The 8,728-nt window shown below is 38.5% G+C and overlaps 1 protein-coding gene across 1 annotated transcript in view; it reads right to left on the bottom strand.

Moving 5' to 3' along the window:
• Positions 1–850: 850 nt before the first annotated feature.
• LOC107568435 (uncharacterized) overlaps positions 851–8,728 on the bottom strand; it is a 9,760-nt gene continuing 1,882 nt past the window's right edge. The window contains exon 2 of the mRNA XM_016254405.1: positions 851–2,046. Coding sequence (XP_016109891.1) covers positions 851–1,840 — 990 coding nt within the window. The 5' untranslated portion in view covers positions 1,841–2,046. The remainder of the gene's footprint in view (positions 2,047–8,728) is intronic.

Here is an 8,728-nt window from a genome sequence, read left to right as displayed (position 1 = left end):
TGTGCCCTGGCACAGCGCCAACAACGGTTGTTACTGCGAATCCACATCCTGACCTGGTCTGAGGTAAGCTTATCGAAGGATGCACACTGGCTCAGGTAATGCTCAGTCTTATCACAGAAAGGACAATAACATTTCACTTTGGCAAGCTTGGTTTGTGAAACAGGACCTTTCCAATGGACGGGAGTCTCAACCGGGGATTCTCCAACTCCATGCAGAATGGTCACGGTTATTTTCCCTGAATCTGATTTAGCGTGTGAACCCTTGGACATCGGCTCAGTATCATAACTGTGGCACCAAGTTTCGTAACGATGCCAGTTTGAAAGTTCAACCAGATTAGGGGTTGTGCCAGGTTGGCGGAACATATGTTGACGAAACTCAGCTCGCTGCTCAGGGGGTAGCTTACTCAGGAGGCGTGCGACGTGGGACCCACAACTCAGCTCCAGCTCACCGTCATGTCCCAGGGTTCTCAATAAGCCCACTAGTGACTGCACCTGCAGAGCAAACCTCTGGAAGGCTGAGATATCACCTCGCTTTATGTCAGGACACTCAAGAACAATAGCAATCTTCCTTAAAGCTAGCTGATGTGGTTGGCCAAATTTTTCATGAAGCACTGACATCGTATCAGTGAAGGGAGTAGGTGAGTTAAGATAAGCATCCGCTATCATTCGAGCCTCCTCCAGCTTAAGGTGATCCACTAAGATCTGATATTTGAATAGTTCTGTCCCGTCTGGGGGAAGCAGGTTCTCCAGAGCTATCCGGAGCCGAGCAAACTCACCAGGATCAGGTCGGCAGAACTTAGGAATCGTAGGAGAAGGCCCCCTTTATACATATTCAGACCCAGAATAAGGTGCTACAGGACGTAGACCGGGCTCTGCCTTTGGTGCAAAGGCTGGAGGATTCGAATGAGAAGGTACCGAACTGAATCGCGGAGAAACAGGCAAGGTCGTGCGGTTAGCAGGTAAGGGCATGGCCGCAGATGTGAGGAACTCTCGAAGCTCTTTAGGGGTAGGAGGTGGGGGAAGCCCACAAGTGTCAGGAGCATAATGCTGAGGAGGGCGTGTTTCATTAGCCGGAAACACAAAGGAATACTTTCTAGTCTCTTAGCCGGAAACACAAAGGAATACTTTCTAGTCTCTGGTATCACCGGTTGGTAAACAGTGACACCCATGTCGGAGAGTGCAAGGTCACCCACCTGGTTCATCAAGTCAACGTCAGGCTCAGGCCATGGCGGTAAGGGAAGATCAGCAAAATTTTCATTCTCCGCTAAAGGTGTGGATTCATACCGCCTCACAGGAGGACTGGATAACTGCAACACCGGTGGCTGTGCAGGTGAGAGATTCTGACCTCTGGTTTCACTCGTTTGACTGGTTTGAAGGTCAGCTCGAAGGGACAGAGCAACTTGAACTAATTCTCTGACTTCCGAACGGACATCTCTCAGCTCCCTCAGGTCTGCCTGAAAAGCCTGATGAGTCTGCATTAATTGTGCATGCTCATGACGCAGGTGCTGTAGTTCACTGTCGTGTGCAGAGGAAATGAAACCAGCCGCTTGAGGCGAGGAGAAGGATGGCTGATGGAATTCAGCATGCTGTGGAGGCTGATAATTTGAGGACATCCGAGAGCCATCAGAACAGACCAGGTAACCACCAGGGGGAGTGGCGTAAGGCTGGAAGGATGGGGGGGGAGTCCGGTGGACAGGTGCCTCCCAGGGGTGTGGGACATCATACTCAGCGACAGGTCTGCCTCGGCTATACTGTTCTTCATACTGCTGTAGGTAAGCTGGAGGACGAGTATGGCGTTTAGGACGAACACCAGCAATAATCTCCTCATCAGGATCCATCATGTCAGAAGGGAATACTCATCCGGCTCGAAGGACCAATTTGTTATAGAGACTTTGGGACTGTTAGGTTCTGATCAGGTAATGGATGAGTAAACCCCCCTGGGTGCCGGTCAGAGCACCAATAATGAAGAGACAGGTGATTAGCTTTCTATGGTGTATTAGTAGAGAAAAGGAAGGGCCACAGAGGTACAATCAAAGGTGTAGATAGTCTGCAAAATAAGTACAAAAAAGAAATTAATAGGCTAAAGATATAGATAAACAATAGTAATATTTACGGTTACATAATGAAACCAAAGCATTCATAATTCACATAATTGGCATTTCTCTACTGAACATACAGTTAAATGAAGAGAAACAAGGTATTTCACAGAAAACTACAAGTCATGAGTGATCATTTGTCCCTATGAACAAAGTTCCCATATATGGATAGAATCATGGCGCATCGGAGTAACATTTGCATAAACAGAACGCTAATCACTCTTTTGGTATTGTAGCAGCTTAACAGAACAACATCACGTTGTTAAGACATCATGAATGAATGAATAATTACCCGTTAAGTAATATTCCCGATCTGAATACTACAGAACGATCGTTACAGGACATGTCTGGGCATGTTCATATGGTACAAACGCATATAACCCTTGCATTAATAGCGATCTGTAGTGATCACTGTAAACACAAATATAAATAAAATAGACTTACTTTGTTGTCAGTGACTCTCACATTGATATTAAATCTGCAAAAATCCCCACGAACAAAGTGAAAGTATCATCCTTGCAGCTGACGGCTCGGACAGATCACAGCAAACACAGCAAACAGCGGCAGCTCATCAAACTACACTGCCCTCTACCAAAGTACTATTATGACTCCAGTTTCATAATAAAGGTCCCTCTTACAGGAGCCTTTAATACAGTGACATACACAAAGATAATGACTCATAACTCGAAGACTGTAGCAAGGAGAGTCAAAAGGTTGGTATCGTTTGATAGAAAAGTTTCTGTACTTTCAGCTGGAAAAATATTATTTCATTTGGACATTCTCCTGCTGATAAATAGCTAATAAAAATGTAAGAAAAAGTTGAGTGCTCAAGATAAATTTTCATATCTGTCTTATTTGACATTCAATATCTCAGGACAGAAAATTATTTTTTATTTATTTGTTTTTGTGGTGATAGGATAAAGTATCCAAAAGTTACAGTATTTTGTAACAAAACAGGCCTTTTTGTTTAGCTCTTGACTCCCTGAAGGAATTTTAAAAACTGTTGTTTTCTGAGTGCCATACACATTTTTTGGTGATGTTCCCCAACATGTGTGCTGTATGTGAATTAAATTCTGTGGTGATATCATGAAGTAATCAAAAGTTACAGCATTTGGAACCAAGGTAGCCCTTCTCTTAGCCCTTTACAGTTTTGAAACGGTTGTTTTGAATTTGAAGTAATGCCTCACTCAAGTTTAGTCAAAGCCCCAAAAAATTATACTTGTTTTATTCTACTCGATGATACCTTTCAAATGACATATGACTATCTGAGCTGTATGGAAAAAAAATCTTTGCATTTGAATATTGCAAGTTGAGAAATAGGCGATAAAATGTGAGAAAAATTAGTGTGGTCAAGGGAAATTCTTGACCACACTCTCAAATTCTGACATATTAGAGTACATGGCACAAAAAATTTTTTTTTCTATTTATCCGCAAATAACTCAGCACTACTTAGGAGTTAATCAAAGTGGCCACATGCATCGTAAAAGTTAGACTCCAAACTTTCAAATGACACCTATTTTGTGTTGATTAAGGCAGATATTTAAAAAAATATGATAATTTTTCTTTTCTTCTCTAGGGGGCGTCCTAATGAAGAAAAATAATGTGTTAAACTTCTGTAATTTGATAGAGAATCTTACATTTGCTTAAAACCCCTAGCTCCCTCCCTGGGTGCCGGTCAGAGTTATGTTAAATATATATTGTTTAATAATAATAATAATAATAATAATAATAATAATAAAATATTTACAAATTAAGACATTTACTGCCACCTTTTCGCAGTTTTAGTTTTTTTTAATTTAGGGTATCCAAAAAAAAAAAAAAAAAAAAAAACTAACTAATTTAATAATGGCCACAATGATGGCTTTAACCCTCAAAAATCAAGCGTTCATCATTATGGTATGAGACTTTTGTCTCACTTGACTTTTGACTTTTTTTTTTTGCAATTTTTTTTTAGGATACAAAATCTTACACAATCCAGAAAAGATTTATATCCAGACGAAGGGCTGAGCCTAGAGAATATTTCCAAGCCAGAAAACCATCACATATCCCCACCTACATGCACGCGCATGCACACACACACACTGTACATGTAACGCACACTCACACAGAGACCCATTATAATATTAACGATTACGAAAAATTACATTAAATTAAATTTAAATCACCAAAAAGTATTAAAAAAACCTACATAAATATTAAGAGAAAAATATATAAAAATGGATAAAGATAAACTTTCTGGACCAAAAAAATGTATACATTTAATTTTCACCCTCCGTGTCATTTTGACCTGGAAGGAGAGGATATGTTATACTCCCAGGAGGAGAGAATATGCGTTAATAAACATGCGTCTTTAAAGGGGTGATGAACTGAGAAACCAAAATTGCGTTGATCTTTTAACATATAAGAGGTCATTGTACTATAAAAACATCCTGTAAGTTTCAGGACTCAAAACTTTGTTGTTACTCTAAAAACACCTTATATTGAAGGCAGTCTGCCAAAAGGACAGCTTTTGGAATGTGAGTTTTTATTACGTGATCACTATTGCTTTGTAAGTAAGTACATTTTATTGATATAGCACATTTAAACATAGCAAAGCTATCCAAAGTGCTTAACAATGTAAAATAAATTTAAAAGAGAAAAAAAACAGAAAAGAACCAAACAAGACAGACAATAAAGTGAAATTAAACTGCTAAGGAGAAAAGATAAGTTTTTAACCTTGATTTAAAAATGGTAATGGAAGGTGCAAGGCGGCAGTCTAGAGGCAATTGGTTCCACAGACGGGGGCAGTGACAGAAAAAGCTCCCTCACCCTTAGTTTTCAAATGGGAACGAGGGACAGATAAAAGAGCTCTGTCAGCGGATCTTAAAAGTCTGTCTAACAGATAATTTGATATGTACTGAATATTTATGTGTTTTAACCTAAATTACAGCAGTGTCCATCCGTGAAGGATGTAGACTGTCAAGCATACACAAGCCAAGTGGACGTTTAGCTACTTCCGAGTCTACAATCCTCCACACCTATTCAAACAGAGCGTTTAAAAGAGGGGGGTCAAAAACAGGACATAAAATAGTCTATTACTTTTAGCCTATTAATTGTTTTGTTTTTTGATGTAAAAATCTTTATAACATCATAAGTGGACCTCAAGGCCGGGACACACCAACGTCGGCCGACGGCGAGCGACGGTCGGCTGTTTGCCCGATATAACATGTTGAATCGGTGTCGGGGCCGTCGGCGTGAGTGAGAGCTCTGATTGGATGTTCAGTTTAGCGAACGAGTCCGTGCCCGTAAAGCGAAAGTGATGAAAACAAGCATGTAAATGAAGGCGGTACAGACAGAAGGCTGTTTAAATGTTATGTGATCTTTTCCAATCATTCTAATATGCGGATGTTTTCATAACAAGATGAGCCGCTTAAAATGATTAAAGTTTTCAACCTTACTGATATTCAAAATGGCAAGCAAGCGTCTCTTTGTTTACATTTCGTATATCTGTGTTTATCTCGTGTATCTTTGTTTTGGTATCTCCTTTTGAATGACGAATATATACTATTAATAGCTGCTGATGTGGACAGCTCGTTCCTCTCACGCATGCGCAGAACACACATGTTAGTTCTGTGCGGTGTGTTCGAGCGCAGCTTTTTGGTCCGACGCTGCCAACACGAGGCGACAACACCGTCGGCTTTCGTCGCCGTTAGTTTTTTTTAAGTCGGCTTGGTGTGTCCTGGCCTTCAGAGAACAGTACAAAATAAAAAACAGAGGCAGTTCATGACCCCTTTAAAAAAAGAACACGGACATAATCTTCAAATTTAATGATTATTAATTTGTATATTACATTTCATACAATACATTGCCATTAAAAAAACTTGTTTGTGCCTTTATGCACATTAGGGCTGTGTTTACTTTGCATTTACACTTTTGATCAGCAAGTGTTGCTAGCACATAGTGTTAGCGTGTTTTGAAACTGTGATTCATTTTGCAAAGCAATTGGTTAATTTGATAAAGAGTTTTGAAAAGCTTTTCTCATATCACTACCTGCAGCTTTAAAGTGTGAGCAGGGGCGGATTTAGTGATTTGGGGGCCCCAGGCAAAATACAGGAATGGGGTCCTATACAATTTCACACATTTACAACCTTGAGGTTGCTTTCACTGTTGCTCGCTGCTGCACAACCGTGTCCCATAGTTGTGTCTAATCTTTTAGATTTTTCATGTACATGTTATAAATAAAGGATTTCTTTAATGTTGTAAATCCCTTGTTCACATTTAAACAGGTTATAATAGTATTAGAGTAGGTTGGACACTAGGTGGTGCGTTGGGGTAATTTTCACTATGCAATTGTCTACACAACGCAAGGCTGTCTAATTCTAAACTTTAAAATATACATTTATTTTTTATTTATTTTAATTGCACATTTAAATTAAACTGAAGGAAATTATAAATTTACATGCTTAAGGATTATTTCAACCAAACATGAAGTGTGCCTGTGTGGAAAGTGTACATGGTCCTTCTTGGGTCTTTCACAAAAACGAGTGAGTGCCTTTTAAAAAAATTTAAATAGGCCCTATATAATATGCACTGTTGCTTAGTATTAAAATTATAGCTTCAGATGCATGATATCTGTAGGGCCCTATGAAATCCGTTTTATTTTTCCCAAATTAGCCTAAGTTTAATTTTTTCGTTGTAATTTTTTTGTATTCAGTTTTTTTTTTCGTTGTAATTTTTCTGGATGATTATATTAAATTAACAAAAAACATGTATAATTAATTAAAATCATGAAACTTGTTTAATTTAACAGCAGTTTAGGCCTATTAAAAGTTTAACAAAAATTACATTCTTAGGGCCCAAATTCTGCGCTTTCCATTTTAATTTTTCTGTATTCCATTTGAATGGTTTAATCAAAAACATATCTAATTAATTGAATTCATGAAAACAACTTAATTTATTAATTTGTGTACAATAATAGGGCCCTATGAAATTTTATAGAAATTATTAGAAATTCTGTGTTGTGTATTTTCATTTTTCTGGTAATCAAATGAAGGCAAAAACATGAATCTATCTTTTATTCCAATGAAAATTAAACAAACCCTTTAATTTTGTACATTCAAAATGCTACACAACAGAAGTTTACTGTGTAACCAGCAATGTCACGGAATTTGTCAAATATTGAATGAATAAATCAAATCAGTTACATTTTCAGTACACTGCAATTCAGTACACTTCAATCAAACCGCGATATGGACTAGTGCATGTGAATATTAAATGGCAAAAATACTATTTTGCTACTACAGACAACCGCGAGCGTTGCGCGTGCAATAGCAAACGAAACGCGCGTCTGCGCCGTTCATTCCGTCACATTCCGCGTTACACAGTAAATTCCGTTTTTATGAATAGATTCCGGGATTCTGTCCCCATTTTCTACATCGCCCTACTTTTGCTAAGAAGCACGTTCAACGCGGACGCACAGACGGTTGTCGTGCTAATGAACACCACAACCACCACTTGAACGTTGAACGTGCATCTCGCATATAAAAAATTTTTTTAGGGGGCCCTTGGCTTTTGGGGGCCCAAGGCAGTCGCCTACCTTTGCCTAGTGGTTAAGTCTGCCTTTGAGTGTGAGTTATGAGGACCAGCTAAGAGGTCCCAGCGTGATGTAGGCCTATTGATCTTCTAATGGTCAAATGTCCATAGGTCAGAGTTAACTTAATTTGAACTTTGCACAGTACAAAAGCAAAACTTTTTTGCATGAGCTTGTGTTTATGGGTTTAACCAGGGCTGGACTGGGACAAAAAATCGGCCCTGGCAATTTTTGGTCCAGGCGGCCCACCACCACTATATATACAGTGGGTACGTACCAGTCAAAAGCTTTTGAACAGTAAGATTTTTAATGCTTTTTAAAGATGTCTCCTCTGCTCACCAAGCCTGCATTTATTTGGTCCAAAATACAGCAAAAGCAGTAATATTGTGAAATATTTTTACCATTTAAAATAACTGTTTTCTATTTGAATATATTTTAAAATGTAATTTATTCTGCGATTTCAAAGCTGAATTTTTAGCATCAAGTCACATGATCCTTCAGAAATCCTTAAAATATTCTGATTTGCTGCTCAAAAAACATTTATTATTATGTTGAAAACAGCTGAGTAGAATTGTTTCAGGTTTCTTTGATGAATAGAAAGTTCAGAAGAACAGCATTTATCTGAAATATAATTTTTTTGTAACATTATAAATGTCTTTATCGTCCCTTTTGATCAATTTAAAGCATCCTTGCTAAATAAAAGTATTAATTTCTATCATTTCCCAATGAAAAAAAATATACTGACTCCAAGCTTTTGAATGGTATATGTAGCCTATAATGTTACAAAAGCTTTTTATTTCAGATAAATGCTGATCTTTGGATCTTTTTTATTGGAGCTTTCTTACTGTTCAAAAAAATGTTGACTGGTAGTGTATGTATGTATGTGTCACACTCAGGGGCGTCATGCACTCATGATTTTTGAGGGGGCACGAGTGAGAGGGGTGGGGGCTCGTCATGCTTGTCATGTGACACAGCAGCCACAATAGCACTGTATAACTAATATAGGCTTATGTTTTATCACATTTTTGTCCTTTTTATTCGAAGTATTTCCAAACGTGTATCAG

This window comes from Sinocyclocheilus grahami, unplaced genomic scaffold (genome assembly GCF_001515645.1).
Source record: "Sinocyclocheilus grahami isolate Dianchi unplaced genomic scaffold, SAMN03320097.WGS_v1.1 scaffold1244.1, whole genome shotgun sequence".
In the NCBI taxonomy this organism is placed as follows: Eukaryota; Metazoa; Chordata; class Actinopteri; order Cypriniformes; family Cyprinidae; genus Sinocyclocheilus; species Sinocyclocheilus grahami.
This window is presented reverse-complemented; position numbering and strand designations above follow the sequence as displayed.